We start from the raw sequence: 25675 nt of genomic DNA, 5'->3' as shown, positions 1-25675 counted from the left end.
ACAGCAGCCCATGCCCCGTGTGTGTTGAGTTGAGTTGAGTTTATTGGTCTTATATGCCGCCCACTCCCGAAGGACTCTGGGCGGCTTACAATAAACAAGGGAAGGGGATAAATAAACAAAACAACATTTTAAAATACACAACAGTCACAGTTTCCGTGGGGCTGGATATTTCGAAAGTCCACCGGCCTGCTGGAGCAGCCAGGACTTAACGGCTTTGCGGAAGGCCGGGAGGGTAGTAAGGGTCTGGATCTCCACGGGGAGGTCATTCCAGAGGGCTGGAGCTGCGACAGAGAAGGCTCTCCCCCGGGGAGTCGCCAGCCGACATTGGCTGGCAGATGGGATCCAGAGAAGACCTAACCTGTGAGATCTAATCGGTCTATGGGAGGTGCCCTGTTTTAGCTTCTAGGTTGGTGCAGGAGACCTTCTAGGCCCAAAATGCACACGAACACTCCCAAAATACAATACGAGCAGCCCCCATACATGCACCCCCATGCATTGGCTCTGCCCCCATGCATGTGTGCATCCCCTGCATGCGCCCTACCCCCTGCACATGCATGGCAGAGACCCAAAGATCAGCTGGTCGGCGGGAGGCACACATGCATGTGCAATTGAGCTGGGCTGGGGTTCCCTCCTGCACCAACCTGGAAGCCAAAAGGAGCATGAGGGCCCCCACAAGGCCCCCGTGCCCCCTTTTGGACTTGGAAAGCCTTCCACACCAATCTGGAAGTCAAAATGGAACATGGGGGTGCCGCATGAGAGGCCCCTCGTGCCCCATTTTGGGCCTGGAAAGCCTCCTGCACCAGCCTGGATGCCAAAAATGGGCCAAGGAAGGAGTGGGTGCATGCGCAGGGGATGTGTGCGAATCTGCAGGGCACGGGGCACATGCATGGGGCGCTTGCATTACATTTTAGGAATGCACACAAAAGTGCACATTCATGCACATTCATGCACACTTTTGGCACTCAGCACCAAAAAGATTAGCCATCACTGGTATAGGGTTTGCTGCCTGAGCAGGAAGTTGGGCTATAAGACCTCCAAGGTCCCTTCCAATTCTATTCTATTCTATCAATTATAGACAATTATTTCCTGAAATATTCTCTATGCTTTCTTTTTGTATCTAGGATGCCATGGTAAATCTTAACTTCCTGTAAGCATTCACTTACGAAAGGATTTTTTTTACTATTACTTTTCTGTTCTGACCCCCTCCTCCGTCCAATAACGAAAGCCGAGACATGCTTAATGAGAATGTTCTTTAATAACAAGACCAGAATCTCGGTGGCTGAAAGCCAAGTAAACAAACAGATAAGGACCTTGGCAGCAAGGCCAACAACCTTGGCAGCAATTCAGACTAACTCTGGCAGCAATCCAGCCTGCCAAGTTAGTTTTTCTTTAGTCAAAGCGTTGACTTCTGCAAGAAGGGTATGGCACAAGCAGTCTTTTTTATAGTCTGGAGAGGAGCCTAATGACCATCAGCTGAGCATAATTATCTCCTGTAATTACGTAGTTGTTCTTGACGCCGAGTAGCTCTTCGACGGCGTGCAACAACTCACTGTTGGTTTCTGGATCACTCTCCCTTGTCTTCTCCTCACTGATCCAAGGCTCAGGCACCAACTGGTGGCCAACCAGTCTCTCTGCATCCTGCTCGGAGTCGGAACCCTGTCCAGGGTCCTCCACATCCTCCAGGGCCGACTCATAGGGCCCCTCACTGTCGGAGTCTGGTGGCAGCTCCAACGGCTCCTGCTGGGCCACAACACTTTCCCATATTAAAATATGAATACATTCATTTGTGGTTACTTTACAAATTTTACAATTATATATCCAAAGTATAGAGACTGGAAACACTGAAGTCTGAGAGCAAAACTGTCTGTTCCCTTTAGGAAATGGAGTTTGGATGAAGGATACGTGGAGGACTTCTTTAAAGCACTGACGCAGTGCTTTAAAGTGGGTCCAAGCACACAGTGACCTGTTTTACAACCATCACAATTTACAACCATAATGGGCAGGATTAATTATGGCTGTAAACCAAGGACTGTGGGGTGGGCATCTTTTGCCATGACGATCAACCATCCGTAGTAGAGAAATAAGCAGCCAGGAAATACAAGTAGGAAGAGGGTTGGAACAACAGGTATGCTTTTAAAAGTGAATCTGGTCTTTACAACAGGTATAAAAGTGAGAGGACAAAGTCTGCTTAGCAATTCAGGATTGGGTTGTGCCTGTAACTTTTCACTGCAGAGTGGCAAGTCTAAACACCATATTATTTAACATAGATCAACTGATGCTTGTATGATATTGTGGTGAATGAGCACAAACTATCAGGTACATCCAGATAGTTCACGTAGGAAATGGCAGTATTTCCTTGTACTTTATTTATAACTACATTTCCTTCAGTTGTCCATGTTTGTTTTTCAATAAATAATTGTGGGGGTTTTTTCCCCCTGGAATTCTTCCCTGCAGACTTGATGGAGATATCCTGACTGTATCTTGCAGCAAGCATCTTGCAAAAGTGCTCAGTAAAAACCAGAGATTGAGAACATTAGGCTTGTCCCTCAAGAACATCGATGACAAACCAATGGAGGTGCTGTGTAGAGGACTCAAACATCCAGAATGTACAATAGAGGTGCTAGAGTAAGTGATTTTCCCCCCTTTCAGTTCATAATGCCTTCTTTTGCTTAATATTCTGAAAATACATCCAGGGAAAGGCAGATCTATTTCCATACATAATTACACACCTTAAGGTTGTCCATGTTTGCTTTTCAAGAAATAATTGTGATTTTTTTTTTTACTCTTCCTGTAGTCTTAATAGAGATATGCTGATTGTACCCTACAGCAGACATCTTGCAGAAGTACTCAGAAAAAAACAGAGATTGAGTGAGTTATACTTGACCCTCAACAACTCAGATAACAAAACAATGAAAGTGCTATGTGATGCACTCAAACAACCGGAATGTACAATACAGAGGCTAAAGTAAGTAACAGTTATTTTCCCTTTCAGTTTGAGCTGCACAACCATTTTTGATGGTTAACATTGAGGAAATATATCCAGGAAAAGACAGCTGAAACATAATTACATCCCCTTCAGTTCCTATAAAAACAAGCTACATGCTTGTTTTTCAGGACTTATTTGTAATTTTTCAGACTCCTCTCTGCAGGCTTGCTGGAGAGATCTTGACTGAATCCTGCAGCAGGCATCTTGCTGAAGTACTGAGGAAAAATCAGAGATTGAGAGTGTTAGATCTCGCCCTCCGGAACCCAGATGACAAAATAATGGAAGTGCTGTGTGAAGGGCTCAAACAATCAGAATGTACAATAGAGACCCTAAATTAAGTTAGAGTTATTTTTCATTTCTCTACATTGAATTACATTTTGTTAGATAGGGCCCAATGTTCAAGTCTGTCAAGATCCATCTGGATCTTGAGCTTATCATCTAGTGCACAGGTGTCAAACTCGCCGCGTCACGTTGCTGTCACATGAAGTTTCATGTTTTCCCCTTTACGGAGCTGGGGTGGGTGGGGACTACACATGACACATCCAGCCCACAGGCCACCAATTTGACACTACAAATATGGTAGGTTCCCCTTCTATTCACTCATCTAAGTTGTTTATGAAGATATTGAAGAGTACTGGGCCTAAGATAGAACCTTAATAAACAACTTAAGGCATGTGATCATGATGCGCTGCAAAGGCCACAGGCAAGCCTCCCATAGCCACTCACCTGCTCCAGCCCACTGGCTTTCAGCTTTTCTGCGGCTGACACAGCACATCTGGACACACACACACACACACTGTCAGCATTCCAAATATCATCCAGAATTAAATCAGAGTTCAAAGCATAGCTTTCATCAAAGTTCCAATTTAATAAGAGAGACATAATGGTACAATCTATGGAAACCCGAATCTGAAAGCTTCCGGGGTTTCCCACCAGGTTGAAAGTTCATAATCTTGCCTCCACACCCACAAGTCCATCACATGGTCCAATCTTCCACTGCCATGCTGGCATTTCCACTCATCCACTTCCAGTCAAGTGGAGAGGTGCAAAGACAAAGAGTGACCTTGATTTCTAGAAAGGAATGTTTTATTTTGAAAACAAACACATTCTACTCCTTACTATTCCCCCTCCCAATTCCCCACTAATGAAACAACATAATAAAGAAAGAGTGAGTGTGTGGCAAGCTAAAGATCCTAAAAGGAATATGACTGCAGGCGTGACACAAGCACGCACACACACACACAAAAAACTTCTGCCTCCATATGCTGCCAATGCTGCCATGAGAAGATGAGCCTCTCATGGCTGGCTGTCACTCCAGTCCGCCCACTTGCCTTTCCCACAAGCCCACATGGCACACTGTATGTCTCCCTCCACTTCTTCCTCCACCTGCTGCTTGGACAGGTAATCAATTCACCTGTGTGGCATGAGCTGTGGCTGCTGCCAGACACCGTCAGCTCATGCATGCTCACCGCGTCATGTGCCAACCACACACACCTTCACTAGGGCTTATTGTTAGGGTATGGTTTATATTAAGCACATGCTTAAAAATCAGACTAGGGCTAATTTTCGGGATAGGTCCTGTTTTTTGGGTAAACACAGTAGGTAGACAAAAAATGCCAAATCCAATCTGAACATCTAGCTGACTGCGTGACAAATCATAATTCCCTCCTAAAATGTATGAATTTTATAGGGATAGCAAATCCTCCCAAAGACAATGAAAATAAAGTTTTTTGAACCAGACAAGAGATACCTGGAAATAGTGAAATCAAATAAACCTTGAAATTCTGTGAGGTGGATCAGATAATTGGAGGTCTGGGTCTACCCTCAGAGATAGTCAGGTGGGTCCCTGCGCAGCTCTGATAAGAGACATTACTGAGCACCTTGTAATAGATTAAAATATGTTTTTGTTTTTCATTATAGGTTGAATGGAAAATGTATTATGCTGTATGGTGAATGGATGGACATGAGCCACATTGCTAGAACCTCCATGTAAATGTTCTTTCTTCATGCTTGCTTCCTTGATCTATTTTTATTTCCATTCAGAAAATGGTTAGGAAGACTTGGAATTTAATATCAAGAACGTCTAAAGAACTTTCTTTCAGCAACTAGAATTTGAACTGAGGACTTCTGAAATTGAAAAATGCCAAGGTAGGTGAATAAAAGTTAGCCCCCAAAATTGTAAATTATAACAATTATTTTACATTAGATTATTATTGTCCTTTGATGTCTGAATAAGAGAAGGAAACATTGGCTGCTTGACTGTTTGATTAGGTGCCATCAAGTCCCCATTGATCCTTAGTGACTAGGCAGACTAAAGTTGTCTGCTTTTCAGTATTTTTATGGCCAGCTAGTCAGCCAGGGGCCCCTCATCCAGGTTAACGGTTACTGTCCTGCATGGCCATTTTGGGCCTGGACCATATAACCTCCAACTTACTTTTTGTCACTCCTTTATCCTCCCAATTCTCTCACTAGTTCATTGATGGAATAGTAAAACTACGGAAATTCTTTCCAGTGGTGGGATGCAAAACATTTTACCACCTCAGAGATAGTCAGGCAGGTCTTTGCACAGCTCTGATAAGAGACATTACTAAGCACTTCTCTTTTGATAGATTAAAATAAGTTTTTGTTTTTCATTATAGGTGGAATGGAAAATATATTACACGGTATAGAGAATGGATGGACACAGCTAGAGTCTCCGGTGCAAATGCTGTTTCTTCATGCTTGTTTGCTTGATCTATTTTTATTTCCATTCAGAATATGATTAGGAAGATTTGGAATTTAATATATTTCAAGTGAAAATCTAAAGAGTTTTCTTTCAGCAACCATAATTTGAACTGAAGAGTTCTGAAAATGAAAAATGCCAAGCTGGGGAGATAAAAGTTAACCCCAAAAATTATAAATTATAAAAAATCTTTTACATTATGAGATGATTATTGTCCTTTGAAGTCTGATTGCGAAGGAAACATAGGGATGATTCACTGTTTGAATAAGTGTCTTCAAGTCCTCATTGACCCTTAGTGACTAGGCACACTAAAGCTGTCTACTTCTCAGTATTTTTGTGGCCAGGTAGCCAGCCAGGTGTACAGGACCCCAACCATTTTCAGAAGGGAGGATCTGATGTGCTGCCCTCATCCCCAGGCCACTGTCAATGTCATCTCCATTCCTGTCTTCCTGCTCCAAGATGAAAGAATATTTGTTGGCTTGTACAAATTACAGCAGGGCTTAGTTTGCTTGTTCTGCTTTTCTTCCATCTGGGAAACTCCTGACCTTCATTTAGCATTGAAGTGCAGTGGCTGGGATGTGCCCCTCATCCAAGTTAACGGTTATTGCCCTGCATGCCCATTTTGGGCCTGGGCCATTTAACCTCCAACTTACTTTTTTTCACTCCTTTAGCCTCCCAATTCCCTCCACTAATTCATTGATGGAATAGTGCAAGTACTGCAGTCCTTTCCCTTGCTTTGTTTCCCCCACATGGAAGTCATGATGGATTATGGGCCTTGTGGAATAGTAAATGCTGTCTTCTCTTTAGAATAGGTAGGATTTGCCTGTATCCTTTGGTTAAATCCAAAGAGGATACATTTTTGGCTCCACTTAGGCCATCCAAGAGCTCATCCACACTGGGAATCAGGTAGCTATCAAACTTTGCCACTGTGTTTCTTTGTTTGAAGTCTAACACAAAACCATATATTGTATCTCCTTTTGGCTTTGTTCTACAACACAACTGTAGAGCACTAGTTGCTTACTGATGTTTCTATAATGTCCATCTGGAACCACTTTTTCACTTCTGTTTTTACAAGTGCACCTTCACGCATGCATGCTCGCTCACCACTTCCGCGGCCCGGTTCCAAATGTTGCCCAGCACTGGGCCATGGACCAGGGGTTTGGGACCGCCCTCCCATAAGGGCCACTGTCTATTGGTTGGATTTCACCCATTTCTATTTTGTGTTCAACAAAGACAGTTGTCCCTGGTTGTATGGTAAGTGCATGTTTACAGTCCTCTAATATTTTTTCTATCTCCTCCTTTTGATCACCCACTACAGTGATGGGCAACCTTTTTGGCATGGTGTGTCAAAAATCGGCAAAAAATCGAGCACAACTCGCGTTGTGTGTCACTTTGACAAAAACATAATTTTGCGCAATTTATAGTTTAAACTACAAAAATATATAATTGCAATATAATTGTATTTAATAAACCAAAAACAAATTATTTAACATAGCTGCTTAGTAACTTCTTTGTTCATCAGTCGATTTCGTATGTTGCCCTTGATATTATTATCAGTATCACTTACCAACGGTCCTGCTTAGCAACCAAAATGTTGGCTCAGAAACTCTGGCATTGAAGCGTGCAAGTCTTAAAGCTGTCAAGTTACAAGACCCTTGCACCCCTAACCCTTTAGGAAAAAAACCCCAGGGGTCTTCAAACCTGACAGCTTTAAGCCTTGTGGACTTCAACTCTTCAACTAAAAGAGAGACTGATAAATATTAAAAAAAATAAAACCAAAAAGCAGCTACTGCAGTGGCTTAGAATTTTACTCAATTACTGTTGAGCCCATGGAAAGTTCTGCAGCCCCAGGAGCAAAGGAAGGGGGACGGAGAGAGAGAGATTGGCTGTTTGGGGTGCTTGAAACCACCTGGCCCTCCCCAAAGGAAACCCTCATTTGCAGGATGAGCCTCGACTGGCTCTGCCCAGCGGGGTTACCCCAAGCGCCATTGGGCAGCGACGGATGCTTATCCTTTTTCCTTCGGCTGCTTCAGCTGGGACTTCAGACACCCCAAGGGAGGGACTTTATCGGGCCTCCCCCTCCCCACCCTTTGAATGAAGGTGTGATATGGCTCCTCCATCCCTGCTCTTTAACCCAGCCAGAATTACAGGAGGGCTGCCCCCGTTCTGCTTTCCGAGCTGGGTCTTAGCCGAGGGACACTAAGACCCCAGAATGGGTGGGGGGTGGGGGAAGAGCTTCTTGACGGAGGCCACGATTGACTTTTGGAAGTTGTGTTTTCGTAAAATAAGATCAACCTTTGGATGTGTTTGTTCCGCTCGGCCAGCGGCATTTTCTCCCACTTAATCCCGGCGGATCCTGATATCTGAGCTGGAAAACTGCAACCCCCCGGAAATGATGACGCCCCGCTGAGTAGCTGGGACTTGCAGAAAAAGGCTGCAGAGAGAGAAGCCTTCGATCCGTAATCCGTCTGTGGGGGGCGCTGGGGACAGGCCGGGCCCCTTCTTCCCACCTCTATCCCCCCCCCACTCTTGAGGGACAAGCCCTTTCCCCTGTCCCAACGGTGGAATTTGAGGCTACCTCTGCTTTCCCTCTCCCTCCCTCAGTTGTGCAGCAGCGGCAGCGGCAGCTCTCAGCCTGGGCGGCAGCGTCACGCAGGCTGTGGAAGGAGGGGGAGGAGGAGGGAACCAAAGAGAGCTTTTACCGAGTCTGCGCCCCACAGCCAGGACCGTCCTGGCGCCTCAAGCCGCGTTTCTTCCTGCAAAGCCCTTCTGGCGTCAAGCGGAACTCTCGGGTTGCCCGAAGGGCTTTGCAGGAAGAAACGCGGCTTGAGGCGCAAGGACGATCCTGGCTGTGGGGCGCAGACCCGGTAAAAGCCTCTCTTTGGTTGGTTCCCTCCTCCTCCTCCTCCTCCTTCCACAGTCTGTGTGACGCTGCCGCCCAGGCTGAGAGCTGCCGCTGAAACAAGTTTGGGGAGCATGTGCGTGTCACCCGAAATGGCTACGCGTGTCAGCACTGACACGCGTGTCATAGGTTCGCCATCACTGACCCACTAGGTCAGAATTGATACGTATTTTTCCCTGGGATGGTTATAGTATTGTATCTCAACCTTGAACCAACAATTCCGAATGCTTTTCTTTCAGTACCAGCAAAGCCATTTCAGGTTCAGCTCTATTGTGCCATTTTCTCAGGAGGATGTCATAGTATATATTCTTTTTCTTCTCTCCTAATTCAATTTCATAATTTACTGGCTCAGTTCTCCTCTTTACTATGCAGGGACCCTGCCATTTAGTCTATTGTTTGCTTTATTAGGCAATAGTAACAGGTTTTGAAAGCAGCCTGTCCTCTCACAGACACATTCATTATCTTTACCATTTCTCGTGATTGTTTGATGAGGTTTTAATAATGTATTATTTTTGGACATAGACTAGAAAACAGTTTTGATTTTGTGCATATCTGCGAAGGCCTTCTTTTTAGGTACTAAAAGAAAATTTGATTATAAGTCTTTTGAAAACTGTGGGTCTTTAGTTACTCTTCCTTAGGGAAGATCTAGGCCAGTCTACTCTGTGCATTTATTCAAAGAAGAGAAGCTTCTAGCCTTATGGAACCTGTACAATACATCATCAGAGCAGAACATATTTAGCTCAGAGTTGAACATAAAATTTTACATCAATTTCTCACGATTTTTCTATAAATTGTTTCTGGTTTGTCTGTTACTTCAATAAATTTTGAATTGGTTTTTGTCTCAGTGTGATTTATCTTTCTACTTGAAGGTGCTTCATAAAATAAAAAGGGCCATCAAGTGGGCATTTATTTCAAACAAAATAAAAATCCTTTGAGGATTTTAGCCAGCTTGAATATTTTCAAATAAGCTGCACAGTTCTAAACTAATTCCAAACCAAGGCAAAATCTTAAGAGACTTGACTGAATTTGGAAACCGTATAACACAAAATTTAGAGCATTTGCTGGGACTCCTTTATAGATTGCCACCTGATTAAAAAACGATGCAGAATTTGAACCAGTCAAATATTCTATATCAGCGATGACTAACCTTTTGTTGTCGCGTGCCAAAAGCACCCCCGCACGCAAAACAGCACACACACGTGTGCCCACACCCATAATGCAATGCATGTGCAACCCCATGTGCCCCATCCCGTGCATATGTGCATGACCCATTGTGCTCCCCCGGCCCCCTGCGCATGCATGTGCGAACCCACGCATGCACGTGACCCGTGCATGCATGTGTGAACCCCCCGCTTCCCATTTTGAGCCTAGCAGGCCTCCCTGCAGCATTCTGGGACCAAACACAGGGCGCAGGAGGGTGCGCCACATGCTCCCGTGCTCTCCCCTGCACATGCATGCACATGTAAACCTCCCCCCCGTATACACGTGCATCTCCCATATGCGCCCTATCCACCACGCATCCGCAGCAGAGACCCAAAAATCAGCTGGCTGGTGGGAGGCGCACACACACATGCACAATGGAGCTGAGTTGGGGCGCTGGCTCGTGTGCAAACAGAGAGGGCTCCATGTGCCATCCGTGGCACATGTGCCATGGGTTCACCCTCACTGCTCTATATTGATATGCAACAATAGGAATTTCAATGGAAGAAAAATATAAAATTTACACAGAACGTTATACTTGAAGAAAACTGCCATGTTTCATCAAAGCACATATCATTCTAGCGCCCAATTATTAAAACTGAATTTTTTGGGGAAATGTAATGATCATATTTGATCACTGTGTCATATACGATGGTAATACTATAAAGACAGGAATTTTGCAGAATTATTTGTTAAAATATGAAACAAATGCTACAAATAAAGCAGCCTTTTCCGTCAACTACTGTTTAAAAACTTACATATATTAAAACTTCTATTCCTACATACTGAACTAGCCCTGAATATGATTACAGCTACAAGGGCACTCATATTGCAAAGCACAGAAAGCTTATACAGAGTAAGAATAAAAAGAGTAAGAATAAACACTGGGGCCTATCTAACAAAATAAATTCAATGTAGAGAAAAATAAAGTCTTACACTTAGGCAAGAAAAACCAAAAGTACACATACATATAGACTGGGTGAAACCAGGTTTAATAGAGGTAACTGTGAGAGGGATCTTGGATCCCAATTAAATATAAGAATAGTTTGTGGCGGCAGCCAAAAAAGCCAATGCAATCCTAAATTGCAGAGGGATTCAATCAAGATCAAGTGAGGTACTAACTCCACTCTTTAAAGCCTTAGTAAGACCACACCAGAGGCGGGTTCCTACCAGTTCGCACCTATTCGGTAGAACCGGTTAGTCAAATCTACCGAACCGGTTAGAAGAGGTTCCACCAGTGGACCCGGAAAGCAGGCCACACCTACAGAAGAGATTCCAAATTTTTTTGAAACCCACCACTGGCAAGGATCTTGTAACTTGACAGCTTTAAGACTTGCATGCTTCAATGCCAGAGTTTCTGAATAGCTACTTGGGCCAATCTAAGTACTAATTCATAATTTCAAATCTGGTCACATGGGCGGCAAGCCACTCCCACAAAGGAGACCACACCCACAGAGTAGGTTCCAATAATTTTTGAAACCCACCACTGGACCATACCTAAAATACTGCATCCAGTTTTTGTCACCACTATAAAAAAGATGTTGAGACTCTAGAAATAGTGCAAAGAACAGCCAAGAGGATTAGGAGACTGGAGGCTAAAACATGATTTAAGTGTTAATATATTTTGCATGCACTTGTACTAAGCAATCTCTATTCCAACACTATGGTGATCTGGCTTCTATTGATATATTAAATCCACAGCAAAACGTAACAGCCATACAAAACCTCTTCTCACTTAATGGCAGTGCACTCATTGCAAACGACCAACTTGCAGGACTTGACTCTTGAGAGCTTCCTACTGTTTCATCCTAGTTGTTCCTCTCAGGATGAAGTGGGAAGAAGAAATTTCTAAGTGCTGTCAGCAATCAGTACATGAAGTAAACAGAAATCCCAGAAGTTGAAAAACGCCACCTCCAGAATAAGACCTGTAAAAAAAGTATGGTCAGCCAGAAAATCAACAGCTGCTTATATCAAGACTTCAATGGGATAATTGATACCCATTAGCAGAAAGCTGGCAAAAGGACCAACTCAAACCTACTGAAGGAGACATTAACTTCACAAGTTAATGTCCATCAAGAGTCTAATTACAAGCAATGCCAGTGCTACTTTCCAAAGTGCAAATAGCAAGATTGATAGCAATGGTGTCACACATTCACAAACAGAAGGTCCTTCAGAAGGGAATTGACAGGAACATGAAAAGTTAGACAAATACTTTTCCAGCAGAGAGGGAGAAGGGAGGAGACCATTTTCTAGGCTTAAATTCATCTCAGAAGAGTTTTGTCTTCCCTGCACCCTGCTCCATGTCTTTGTCCTCCTTCAGCTCTTGCAAATGGGAAAAAAAGAATCTACACATACTCAAAAACCCTTTCCTGACACTACAATTCTGCAGACAAACAAACGGGAAAGAACATTAAGGGAAGCAGCGGCTGTGTATCTTCACTTAAATCTTTGTGGAGGAAAGGCATTTTCAAGGCTTGCACAGCCCTGTTATGGCCAATTAAGTACAACTGCTGTGAAACGTTTCCTCTCTTGAAACATTTGCCTCAGGACCCGGCAGAGAAAACACGACGCACACAAAATACTGCGGGGATGAAAGGAGGGGCACTTTTGAAAACGAAAGTGCTTTTAACAGGACCTCCACGAAAGATCGCCTTCTTATCGGTGTGTTTACAATGTCTGGACCAATTTAGCTTTGAGACTCCTGTTTTTCACCATGGAAAGGTAAGCCCGACACCCCACGTACTTAAATATGGGAAGATTGGATTTTGCGATACGTGTTGTTTGTGTGATAAACTCTTTTCCGGAGGAGCAAAAGCGTGCAGCCTTTGAGAAAGACTTTGCAGCGCGACTCCTGCGGGGAGGAAACGCCTCTGCGAAGGAAAGAGGCCCTTCAGCTGAACTTGAAATGGATCTGGCGATGGAGGGTTTCTGATAAGCCTATAAGCATACGAAGGTTTTTCGGAAATTTATCTTGGCGATCTCTGGTTTCTCATACAGGGCGTTTACTTGATATCAGAATGAAATAACTTCAAGGGCGCGTTCTCTGTCCTGTTTGAGAACTTCCAAACATTGTTTTTATGTTGTCAAAATCTCCTGTGTTCTGAAATGCCATATGGAGCTCAGTCTCTCATAACATTTAATGTTTAATCATATGCTTTAGCAGAAGAGATTGAAGGCCTGGGACTCCAAACGTCACCTCTCCAAACTTCATCCTTAAAAGCATCCATTTTACAGAAGCCTCTTTTTTTTTCTTTCCACGTTGCTCTCCCTTCCCTTTACCCTCTTTGCACAGAAGCATAAACAGGAAACCGCCAATTGCTTATCTAAACCAAAGCAAGAAATTATATTTAGTTCTGCAGGATGCCATTAGAAGAGTACCTAGAAGCTTGTTTCAGCCTGGGTTGAGGGGCGAGCATGGGCCTAGGTGGTATAAGAACAGCAGAGCAGCACTACTTGTACAAGTGGTTTTCCAAAATGAACAGCCCTCTAGCTAGTCCTTGACTTACAACAGTTTGTTTAGTGACCATTTGAAATCAACAGCACTGAAAAAGTGATGTTTGACTTTTCACATTTATGACCATTGCTGCATCACTGGGGTCATGTAACCAAAATTCAGATGCTCATATTTTTGATAGTTGTAATGTCCCAGTGCTCTGTGACCACCTTTTGCAAACTTCTGACAAGCAAAATCAATGGGGAAGCCAGATTCACTTTACAGCTGTATTACTAACTTAACATCTGCAGTAATCCACAAGAAAGGTGGTAAAATGGGGCACAACTCATGTAACAAGTTTCCCGCTTAGCAACAGAACTTTTGGGCTCAATTAGAATAGAATAGAATTCTTTATTGGCCAAGTGTGATTGGACACACAAGGAATTTGTCTTTGATGCATTTGCTCTCAGTTTACATAAAGAAAAATAAAATAGAATACATTCATCAAGAATCATAAGATACAACACTTAGTGATAGTTCATAGGTTACTAATTACAATCTGATTATAGTAGGAAACAAAACAATATCAGTTTTAAAGATACAAGCAATGTGGTTATAGTCATAAGTGGGAAGAGATAGGTACTAGGAAGGAGGAGAAGAAGAAGAATGATACAGTCTTAGTAGATAATTTAACAGTGTTGTGGAACTTAGTTGTTTAGCAGAGTGATGGCATTCAGGAAAAAATTGTCCTTGTGTTAGTTGTTCTGGTGTGCAGTGCTTTAAAGCGTCATTTTGAAGGTAAAAATTGAAACAATTTATGTCCAGGATGTGAGAGGTCTGTAGTTATTTTCACAGCCCTCTTTGATTTATGCAGTATACAGGTCTTTGCTGGAAAGCAGGTTGGTAGCAATCATAAGCTGAGCATTATCTGTACTTGTATGCATGCTATTTTAGTGATGATAAGATGTTTATAACCAATCATTGTTGTTTTTAACTTCCGGTATCCTGAGATATAAACATACAATGCCATTATTGCTCATAGTTCCTCTCAACTGCTTTCTTTGCCAACAGGAAGCCCCTTTGTTTCTGATCTGAAAAAAAGGGTCAAATTTTCATTTTCCTAGACTCTCTGTAATTGACTGGACTTGGTCAAGGAACCACAGATTGGCTCTTGGCCATCACTAGCTGTATATACAGGAGGATAAGGCTCCCACTCTCCTGATATATGCCTGTGTAGGAGATGTTGCACTGCACTATCATTTCTGAGAGGAGCAGAAGATGTGGAAAAGGAGGGACTGGGCTGGAGGTTCCCGAGCCTCAGAGGCTGCTATTATAAGCCATGGATGTCTTAGAAGATTGGTCTGAAGATTAGCTATATTTGGGGAGACACTGTTTAAGATTTGTTTGTTTGTTTCTCAATGTATAACTATTGCTTCTCATGCTTCTTTGTTTTCTCTCCCTCTCCCCCTTCTCCATGCTTCATCTTTATGTAGTTTGTCTTTTCCATTCCTCTCCTTCATGAGTGCAATCCTTTCTCTTTCCCCCTCTCCATACTGTCTTTTTTTTCAATCCCTTTCATTTTAGCTGTATCTGCTCGAAGGAGCGAAGAGAATATGGCTATTGCATTTTAGTAAAAGAGAGGGCTAACAGTATTTACTGGTGGAGATCAATTTATGTGTCCCCATGGAAGGAGGGAGCAGGAGCTCTGCAGAGGATTTTTGTCTGTTTCTTTTTTCTGTTTGAAGGCTATTTTAAAGGGGGGGCATTGAGAAGACACAACTCTGAAGTCCCATCAAGTGGCAACATTTAAGGGAGAGGATACAGAGTGCACTACCTTATCTACCCTAGTAGGATGAGTAGCTACCCAGTAAGAGAGGTGGTCATGCAAATATCCTGGGCCTCTGCCCTACAGGGTTCGTTTTTGGTCCATAACCAGCACCTTGAATTGCAATTGGAAGCCAGTGCAGGTCATATGGCAATGGTGTTTTATTTATTTTTATTTATGAAATTTGTTTGCTGCTCATCTCACCTCAAGTTACTGAGATGAAGAGCAGGGCACCCAGCACTGGGATGAACGTAGGTGGTGCTGCATTCTGAAGCAATTACAGCTTCTGGATTGTCCTCAAGGGAAACCCCGTGTAGAGCACTTTCCAGTAATTCAAATGGGAGGCATGAGTGACTATGAGAAAGGCCTTCCAGTCCAGGAATGGATGCAAAGCTCCCTTCCCCTGCCCCCTCGGCCAATGCTACTACCCACTCTTCCAGCAGCAGTCCGAAGTACCATATCTACTCTGGTGAATGTTACCATGGTTAAATTGCCAAAGTAACATTGCAGCTGTTTATTCTCCATCATGGCCCTTAGAACTGTGATGGCGAACCACAGGTTGCACATGGAGCCATATTTTCTGGCACACCAGTTGTCACTTCCAATGCGCATGTGTGCGCCAGCCAGGTCATTTTTGGTTTTCCAGAGGACTGGGGGAGGCCGTTTTCGCTCTCCCCAGGCTTCAGGAAGGCCTCCGGAGGCTGGGGAGGGAATGAACTTTGGCCCATGGGGGCTTTCCTGAAGCAAGGGGAGGGCGAAAAACAGTCCTAACAAACTCGTTTGGAAATGATTCATTTCTGGCTTCCGAAGGGGGCCGGGAGAGGCAGTTTTTGCCCTTCCCAGTCTTCAGGAAAGCCTCTGGAGCCTCTGGGAGATTGCGCACACATGTGCAGGTTGGCAGGGAGGATTGGTGTGGGCAGGCGTGCACACGCGATGGCACGTATGATAGCATGGGCACACACAATTTTGGCACGCCATAAGAAAAAGTTTCACTATCACTCCCTTAGAGCTTCCAGGCACTGCCAGCACCTGGGCACCTATGTTCAGAGATATTAATTTTTAATATCCCATCAAATCATCATTTTTGAAGGATAATCAAATAACAGAATGTCAACTCCATACTGCATCTATAGGAAAATTATGAATTCAACAATTTTACTGAGCTGCTAAGGCAAATATATCTGAGTATATATTTCATCTGTCACCCAGCACAATCAAGAGACTCTTGAGGATTAAAATCTCAATAGTAAAATGTTCTCAGTATAAATCATTTTATTTTGTCAGAGAATTCATGACTGGCAAAGACATGATAGCAAGGTCAGCAAATGAATAGGCAAAGCAACTAAGTCAGCCAATGAGGGCTGTTTAGAAACTCAAACAGTTTTTGCTGGAGACAGACTAGAGCCAGGGGGTGGTTTAGTCCTGCAACTTCTGAGTCTGTGCAAGAGAATAAAGTAGCCTGGACTTGTCTGCTCTGAACTCTAAACTGAAACCAATCATAGTGGTGAGTTCTGAGAGGCTAGGCAGATAAAGAAAGAAAAGGTGGAAAGTTGGGGCATTCCTAACATTCAGACATGGAAAAATTTATAACATGAGAAAGCTTTGCATATTAGTTTACTCAGAAAAAAAAGGTTTGCAGACCAATTTAAAATATATTGGGATGGGGGAGGGGATTCCTCTTCTAAAGGAATAGATTTTGTAGTGGTACAGGAGGTAATCACCTGAAAAAAGAAGAGAAATCAGATTTTTGAAATCAGACTAAACAAATGGGAAATATGGCTCAGTCTATTTCTGATGGAAATCAATAGATCTGTCTAGTTCTGGGTCTTGCCTAAATATGATCAGCTGGTTCGTGCTATAGTCCTAATAGAAACATTAATTGTGGAGAGCTTAATTTCAATAATTTTTATTATTTTCTTTGTTACAAGTTAAATGGAGAATTTATTATGCAATGGAAAACGGATGAACAACTATTGTAACTGTAAAGCCTCTGCTTGCTGGTTTTATCATGATTGTATATAGTGGGAATATAAGTAAAGATGGAATTTAATATAATCTAGAGCAGGGGTGCTCAAACTTGGCAACTTTAAGACTTGTGGACCTCAACTCCCAGAATTCTCCAGCCAGCTATGCTGGGAAGTAAAGTCCAGAAGTCTTAAAATTGCCAAGTTTGAAGACCTCTGTTCTAGAGAAAAGTCTAGTTCTTTTAGGAACTATTGTCTGAACCAAGGATTGTTTGCAAGAATCCATATTGGATATTCCTCTGATTGCTGAAAATGCAACGTATCTGCAAACTCAAGTAATGAATGTTAAGGAGCCCAACCCCCCCCCAATGAGACTAGGATTAAATATATAGGAAACCAAACTAATAGCAACAGGTGAAGCAAATAACTGCAAGATTGACAATGAAGATACAAGTCCTCGAATTATGACCATTTGCTTAATGACTATTACAACTTCCAACGGACCCTTCTCCCACCAACTGTACTTATCACCCAGTTCCAAAGTTCTGACAGATGCCCCACCAATCACATGACTGCATTTTGGATACTTGCCATCAGGTCCCCATTTATGCCATTTGTGGTATCACATGATTACATGACTGATTTCTGATACTTTTGCTGAAAACTGGCATTTTCTTCTGCTTTTCAACAAAAATGTCCCATAGGAATAATGAGCACAATGTTTGTTTAACAGCTGCTGCAAAAACATTTGTAAAATTGGGACTGGTCACATGGTAACCCACTTTATGACCGTCTTGAGTTGCGACTTAATGGGGGGGTCTATTACAGTCTTATGTCAAGGATTGAAGTGGTGGCTTTCTTCTGTCTTTTAGGATCGACCATCAACACTAAGGAAAAGTGGACTTGAGATACAAGGAGGAAGTGGGTTGGAATAACTGTACTTTTGAAAGTGAAATAGAAAGTTCTTTTCATCTGCTATGCAATTCAGCATAGGATTATTCACTGCAGAGTGGTAAGTCTAAACAGTACATCGTTTAACATGGGCCACTAGCTTTTCAGGATAGATGCTTATAGGAGGTGTTTGTGAATGGGCACATGCAGAAACTTCTAGTGATCAGAGACCTCCAGACTGTTCCTGTAGCAAAAGCCAGCCTAAAGGAAAGTATTTCCTTGTATTTTATTTAAGCAATGAAGGGTTGGCAAGCAGAGATTTCTCATCACTCATTGTCAGCTGTATCTTTACTGTAGTAAAGCTGTTACCTAGTAGGGCAAGCATCAACCAGAAACTAAGCCCCAATAGCTGGCTGAGGGTGGTTAAAGAAAAAAAAAGGTTTAAAGCACTAATAATGCAGTTTATTTAGTTGGAAATAATAATAGCTTTTCTCTTCTTGTTTTCATATGTAAAATATGAAAGGTAAATGTGGTTTATGTACAGTTTTTGGTTGGACTGAATCACAATCACAAAAGAGAAAAGAGAATTGTAAACATCCTGATGCAGACCCAGTGGAAGAGTGAATTCACCACCTGGAGGGAGCAGGCATTTCTCCCCTCTCCCGGGATCAAGGACTTTGGTGCTATCTGAGAAGGAAGAATAAAGCAGCTCCAGCTCTCTTTAATTAGGGAGATTGTTTTCTGAAAAGGGAACTGAATGGGAGTCTGGCCTGGGGTGTCGGGAAAAGAACTATGCCAGGAAGAGACTCTGGAAAGAGAAGACTCCAACCCCAAAGCAACACCTCAGCAGAAGTCTTCGGACAGCAAGAGAAACCCCAACGCTTGCAGTTGAAAAACTGGAGAAGGTGACAAAGGAGTCTCCAGGATCTCCAAAGTTTCATGAAGCCTGGGGCTCCTTCTAGATCAAAGGCTATCCATATAGAACAACATTGAGCTTGAAATTGAATTATGTCCCTATGGGGAACACCTAACTGCAAAAATGTGCACACTTCTGTTGAGATTTGAATGTTGGAAACAGATGAAAACACATCTAAGAATGATGGTTATAACATACAAATTGGAGATGTGGTCAAAAGCTCTGAAATGAACATCTTAGAGAATTTTTATAAATGATATACCTTTGGTATATGGCATCTGACACATTATCTGAAATGTATAAAACTACTTCTAAGCAGTGGTGAAATTCTTTTTTTTTTACTACCAGTTCTGTGGGCATGGATTGGTGGGTATGGCAGGGGAGGGATACTGCAAAATCCCCATTCGCTCCCCAATCCTGGGGGAACGATATTGCAAAATCTCCATTCCCACCCTACTCTGGGGCCAGCCAGATATGGTATTTGCCGGTTCTTCAAACTACTCAAAATTTCCGCTAGTGGTTTTCCAGGACCTGCTGAATTTTACCCCTGCTTCTAAGTGCTGTTGGGAATGTGTAAACCAGAAAGGAACATTTTACCATGCATGGCAGACTAGTGAAATAACAAAAAAAAATATTGGATGCCAATATGTATGGTTATGCAGAGAATTAAAAACTATTCAGATGAAACCAGATTTTTTCTTACTAGAACTTATGGATAAACAATTAAATATATTCATGATTTTATATATGGTCACTGAGGGAGGCTATTATATGCAAAGAAAATATGGAAAATATAGAAATATACACAAAAGAGGAGTTGATTGTGAAGATGGTAGAATTTACAGAAATGGCTAAATTGATTGTTTGATTAGGGAGGGAAAAACAATCACTGTATAAAAAATGGAAATTACCTTACAGATGTTTTGCTGAAAATGGATAAAAATGAACATGATTATTGATTAAAAAGGACTGTGCATGCCTTTGTGAATGAGTTATCTAGTTTAATTTGAAAATAGAAAATATTGTTCCCATCAAATTTCATTTCCAAAAATGTTAGTTTAATTGTTTAATTCTAATTTTAGATATAATCCATAATAATTGAAATGAACAGCACTGAGAGAGATGATCTTTACATAGCATTGAATAGTCTTCTTGAGGATGAGTTTGAAGAATTTAAATGGAGGCTAAAATCTATTCACTATAATGGAAAGGAAAACATTCCTACAGCTCTATTGGAGAAAGCTAAGCGACCAGAAATTGTAGATTTTCTGATTCGATATTATGAAGAAGATGCTGTAGATGTGTGCATCAATGTCCTTCAAAAAAGCAATTTAAATGATATTGCTAAAAATCTTCAAGAAGTTGAACAGAAAGGTAAGTAAATCCAATCTATTTACATGGATTAGAAGTTCTCTTCATGTAAGATCAACTGGAAATAAGTGATGATTGTGGTTTGTTTCCACTGAATGTTGTTCAGATTTGTTGTTGACTAGGATTGGCAGTGACTCTCTGAGATTTCAGAGAGGGGCTTTCTTTCTAGCCTGGAATCCCATGTATTGACCCTGGAATCAAATTTAAGGGAAGCATCTGCTCTGACACTCAACGTGGCATTTTCCTATCACTGTCAAATAAATGAGATGCCAAGTTGAAGAGAAACAAATTAGTTCATTGATCTAAATTTCAGGAGATCCTTAAAAGCTGAGTTTTAGTCCATGCTTTTTTCTAATGTGCTTCCTGACATGATACAGTATTATGATATCTCCCAGGTGATGCTGTTGTTGCTATTAGGGAAGAGAGCAGGGCATTAAATGTTGAGTGGAGCCAGAGAACAAAGAAACCAACATTCTCTTGCAGGTGGCCCAAGTGGAAAGGATCTGAGATATTTAGGACAGTCCCCAAATACCTAAAACACCCTCAGCACATTTCTGCAGGGGGATTGTCAAATTAGGGAACCAAGAAGTGTCCCAGAGCCAGTCCTAATCCCAAGAAGAAATCCCATTTGTGTCTTTTTGCAATCTATAGCACTGCTTTGTTTGCCTGATGTCCTGTCAGATGGCATCAGACTGGGCTCTGTAACAACAGCAGCCTACTTGAAGGAGGGTATAACCTGCTCATCAGAGGCAGGTTCTGACCAGTTCTGGAAAATCGCTAGTGGAAATTTTGAGTAGTTTGGAGAACCGATAAATACAACCTCTGACTGGCTCCGCCCCCATCTAGTCTCTGCCTCCCGAGTCCCAGCTGATCGGGAGGGAATGGGGATTTTGCAGTAACCTTCCCTGCCACGTCCACCAAGCCATGTGCCCACCAAGCCATGCCCAGACCTGCCAAGCCACACCCACCAAGCCATGCCCACAGAACTGGTAGTAAAGCATTTTTAATCCCACCACTGCCACTTATCCCTTGAAGATCTAGGGGGCTGCAATTTCATTAAACTACTTAGGCTAGAAAATAAAATAATAAAAAGTTGATTGGAAATGTTATCCAAAATGTGGGCTTTGGTAAAGACATACCGTATTTTTTCCTCCATAAGATGCACTCCTCCTCCCCCCAAAAAAGTCTGTGCATCTTATGGTGCACATATTTCGTTAGCACCACCTGGAACTGCTGATCAGCAGTATTCTGGGAGGCCGATCCAACTGTCGGTCAGCAGCGAAGGCTCCTGCGTTTCCTGGTGGAAGCAGCAGACCCAAGGAGGCAGCAATGGTGGTGTTTCTGGTCAGCCAGCCCACTGATTGGCGGGACTACGGGAGGCTGTGATCCAGTCGTCGCTCAGCTGTCCGGTGGTGGGCACAAAGGAGCAGAATATTTTTTTTTCTTCTTTTCCTCCTCTAAACCTAGGTGTGTCTTATGGAGCAAAAAATATGGTACTTTAAAAATAAATTGTGGAGGGGTATAAAATTGGGAAGCACCCACCCAACATCTCAAAGGCCTCACTGGGATAGAAATATAGAGGTGAAGGGTGGGCTGTTGTGAAAGGAATTAGGGAACCTGATGACAGAACTAGTGAGCACTCAGTGCTTTCCAGAAGAAGGGGAGGTCAAAGGTGAAGAACCATCTCAACTCTAATTTAAAAGGTAGCAGTTGAGACGAAATAATTTTTGTCCTTCCTGGCAAGACAAGCTTTGCTATATAAAAAGAACAACGTTCCTGATGTTTCCTTATTGGTAACCTCATTTCAAACTCTACAATATGCTGTTTCTCTGCTTCACTCAGTCTTCAGCTCTGGTGCATGTGGATCCCTCACCAAATTCTCTGTCAGTCACCCACTGCACATTGCAGAAGCCAACTAGTCCTTTCATCCAATTAGACTTGAGGAAGTAGCTGGGCTCCTTGGGAAGATTCAATTGTGTCTTCTTTTGCAACCATGTCCTTCCTGGTTAGTAAAGGCCTCCCAGGAGACCACGTATAGCTGAATCCAGCAAACGGAAAGTGATACTTGATCAAATGAAGTGAGAGAGCACTGGAGGAAATAATTATCTTGATTCTTTCCACTTGTGTTTCAGGTTGACATATAGCACTGAGATACTATTGATTGAATTTGTGGATGGCCCCAGGAGATATTTGTCCAACCTCTACTTGAGCTCTGTTATAGCTTTGATACTGTTGATTATAATATGCTTTTGGAATGGCTTAGTGTCTTAGGAGTGGGAAGAATGGTTTAATGGCAGTTCTTCTTCTTAGATCAGTTTTGCAACCCAAACTGCAAGACAGGGCAAGAGCACAGTTAGATATGTCTGGTCATTTTTATCATGCCTATAAAAGAAAAAGGGGAAATAAGAAAATATGTAGAAATGCATAGGAATTATTAGATAAAACATCTTGTGTGTGTGTGTGTGTGTGTGTGTGTGTGTGTGTGTGTGTGTGTATATACATATATATATATACATATATATATACATACATACATACATACATACATACATACATACATATATATATATATATATATATATATATATATATAAATGTAGACATTCATAGAAGTCATACAATCATGTATTTAACTATTTTAAAAATGCATTATGATTTATCCATTATTATAAAGTGTATTTTACTAATTCAAATCCATTTTTAGTTGCAGATGTTGATGCTCACCAACTTATATCAGGTAAGGCAGAAAACATTCAAAGGGTCATTGAATTATGTTTAAACCTAATTCAGCATTATCAGGTCCTCTTCTTTGCCTCCCCATCTATGCAAAAGCTACTGTGAATAATAATCACCCCAAAAATCCTCCTTGGGAAAGCTGCAGGGTGCTTTTGCAGTGCTGACCATAAGGAAGGGGGGGGGGGGGGAGGAAAGACGGAGGGAAAGATTTCCAGGGTTTCCTGCCAATCTCCTGCAGGGAAACTCAATGGGGAAGCCAGCAGGAAGTTCAAATTCACTTCCACTCTCACTGCTATTTTGCCCTCCTATGTCATTCTATTTCTCTCTTTAGATAAGGAAATATTTCTAAAAAAATGACTCAACAGAGCATGGATTTTCTAGTATTATTTTATAATTATCCATTATAATCTCTCGTCATACACAACATGTTCAGAACATATAAGTAACAAAACAATCTTCTGTCCATTGGTTAATTGAAGCCATAAATGTTTCTTTGCAATCTTCAGCAAAAAAATCTCCTAATGCCAAGAATGGCATTGAGAATCCATTTCTGTTGTCCAGCCATCATTTTCCATGTAATAGTTCAAAAAATGTAACCATCACAAAAAGTTAAAAACCAAATACAACTAATGTATTCTCATTCCATCCCCAAAACGGCAATGGTTATTGATTCTTTTTCTGTATATAGATAGGATAGGATAATATAACAGCATAACATGGCTCTACAAATCCAAAGCATTATTTTGTTGAAGAAATTATAATCTATATTGGACAGTTTAATATAAATTTGATGTTAAGACAATCTTTTGTTGTCAGATTAGGTTAGCTGTCCACTGATGTATTATTCCATTCACTTTTTAAATGTGCATATCAAAGAGATTTATAAAAAAAACCATTACTAATAAAGAGTAATGTGGTATTTTAAGGTATATAACATTTGATTATCACTTCTAATCATTTATTTGTCCCTCAAGCTGAAATGCTGCTTCATCCAAGTTAATTATCCAAATTTATATGGCATTTGATGTGCATTTCTGACAGTCACAGTATCCCATGATTTCATGCTCGCCATTTGCGACCTTCGTAGCCGGCTACCAACAAAGTCAAGGGGGAAGCTGGGAGAAAAATGCAAATCATAGTCACATGATATTTTGCTTAAACCCCTGTGGTGATTTACTAATGACCACAGTGAAAACTGCAGTAGTAACTCAGGAGTAGTCACATGATTTTTACCTTAGGACTACAACACTTAACAACTAAGTTACTGGTCCCAATGGCAGTTGATAAATGAGGACTAACTATAGCTATAATTGCTGCATGTGAGATGCTGAATTTATTTTTGAAGAAAGGGAATAGTAAAATTCCATCTTTATCGTTCCCTAGCTTGTTTAAAGTAAAAACTCTTCTTGATACCACAGTTTTTTAAAAAAAATAATTTTAAAGTTTGGATTATTTCATTGCATCAATTTAAACAAGAAAAGGGATAAAAAATGCATTTTTTTCTGAAATAATATACCATGTTATTCAGCTTGATATAGTAGTAAGAGGAGTTATGGCTAATATGTTTTGAAAACAGTGCTACCAAGAATGCCACTTATGAATATTCCAAAATACCATAGGAAGGAAAATTTATACCAAATCAAGTTGCTCCAATGTGGAATTATCAGAATATGTGCATAATGATATAATTATTCAGGAGCCTCCCAAACCCCCTGCACGCCTCATTTTTTGCAAAAAAAAAAAAGAGGGGGGGACATGCAGAGCTTTGGGAGGCTTGTAGAGTGCTCCTGGCAGCTGGGGGTTCTCTGTTAATGGTCTGTTATTATATTAAATGCCAAGAAACTCTATAGACAATTCCCATATTCTTATAAATAGGTCCAAAACTTTGTCTCTAAACCATACAGTTAATTTCAGTAATTCTGCCAACTCCAGTTGGCAGGTCCAGTTTTCTGGTAGGCCTCTAACTCTTAAGTAAGATCTCAGATCCATTAATAATAAATTGTTTATTGGTTCCATCTGCATATCTAAATTTCTTCTCTCATATGAATATTCATGAAATCTTCTTTTAGTTGATTTAACCAATTGCATGGTCTATTTTTCCATTTAAATTTTTTGCCACTACTACTTCAACTTCAACAAAGCTCTTTTTTATTTTTAAAATAAAAATATTATTAATAAAAAAAAATCAGAGAAATTTTTGCTCAGAATTGTCTACAGCAGATTAAATCTTAAATTCCTCTAAATTGTTTTTTCTTTAAAAGTATTATTAGTAGCCAATTAAATACATAGATTACTTGATCTCTTCAGCAAATTGAAGGTTAGAAGCAGTGGGGGTTCTTGTTATATTTACAACACAGAGCAAGTTGAGATAACAGTTCCCACAGAAAAAAGTGGAGGATTTTCCTCTTCTTGATTTAGAGAACAAAGGCAGAAACATCATGAATACAATTGAGAATCTTTAAAGTTGGTATATTATATAGAAGCCTTTTGGTAAATAGTCAAAGCAAGTAAAGTCACTTGCATGCAAAAGAAAGGACCAACATTGCCACCAATTTTCCTTGCAATAAATTAAGTCTCCTCATGTCTTTGAATAAACAATAAAAATGATTTACTGCAATCTATCTAGAGGTATGAAGTTTGGCAATGCTCAACCAGGCAATTAACTTACCCACTTACAAAAAATAATAATAATAAAAAAAGAAAACACATTATAAAAGTGAAAAAATAAG

General features: G+C 41.3%; 1 protein-coding gene across 2 annotated transcripts in view; it reads left to right on the top strand.

Annotated features, from left to right (window-relative positions):
• Nucleotides 1-12368: 12368 nt before the first annotated feature.
• LOC106549142 (NACHT, LRR and PYD domains-containing protein 12) overlaps nucleotides 12369-25675 on the top strand; it is a 50289-nt gene continuing 36982 nt past the window's right edge. Inside the window, exons 1-4 of one of the 2 annotated variants that reach the window (XM_087715654.1) lie at nucleotides 12369-12531; nucleotides 17905-18044; nucleotides 19922-20213; nucleotides 22915-22947. In XM_087715654.1, the coding sequence (XP_087571780.1) occupies nucleotides 19943-20213; nucleotides 22915-22947 (304 nt within the window). In that variant the 5' untranslated portion in view covers nucleotides 12369-12531; nucleotides 17905-18044; nucleotides 19922-19942. The remainder of the gene's footprint in view (nucleotides 12532-17904; nucleotides 18045-19921; nucleotides 20214-22914; nucleotides 22948-25675) is intronic. The other variant, XM_087715646.1, reaches the window with a different exon arrangement.

The sequence above is a fragment of the Thamnophis sirtalis genome, unplaced genomic scaffold (genome assembly GCF_051295495.1).
Source record: "Thamnophis sirtalis isolate CommonGarterSnake01/CBP01778 unplaced genomic scaffold, rThaSir2_p1.2 scaffold_1, whole genome shotgun sequence".
In the NCBI taxonomy this organism is placed as follows: domain Eukaryota; kingdom Metazoa; phylum Chordata; class Lepidosauria; order Squamata; family Natricidae; genus Thamnophis; species Thamnophis sirtalis.
The sequence above is the reverse complement of the archived record's forward strand: the minus strand, read 5'-3'. Positions and strand labels throughout refer to the sequence as shown.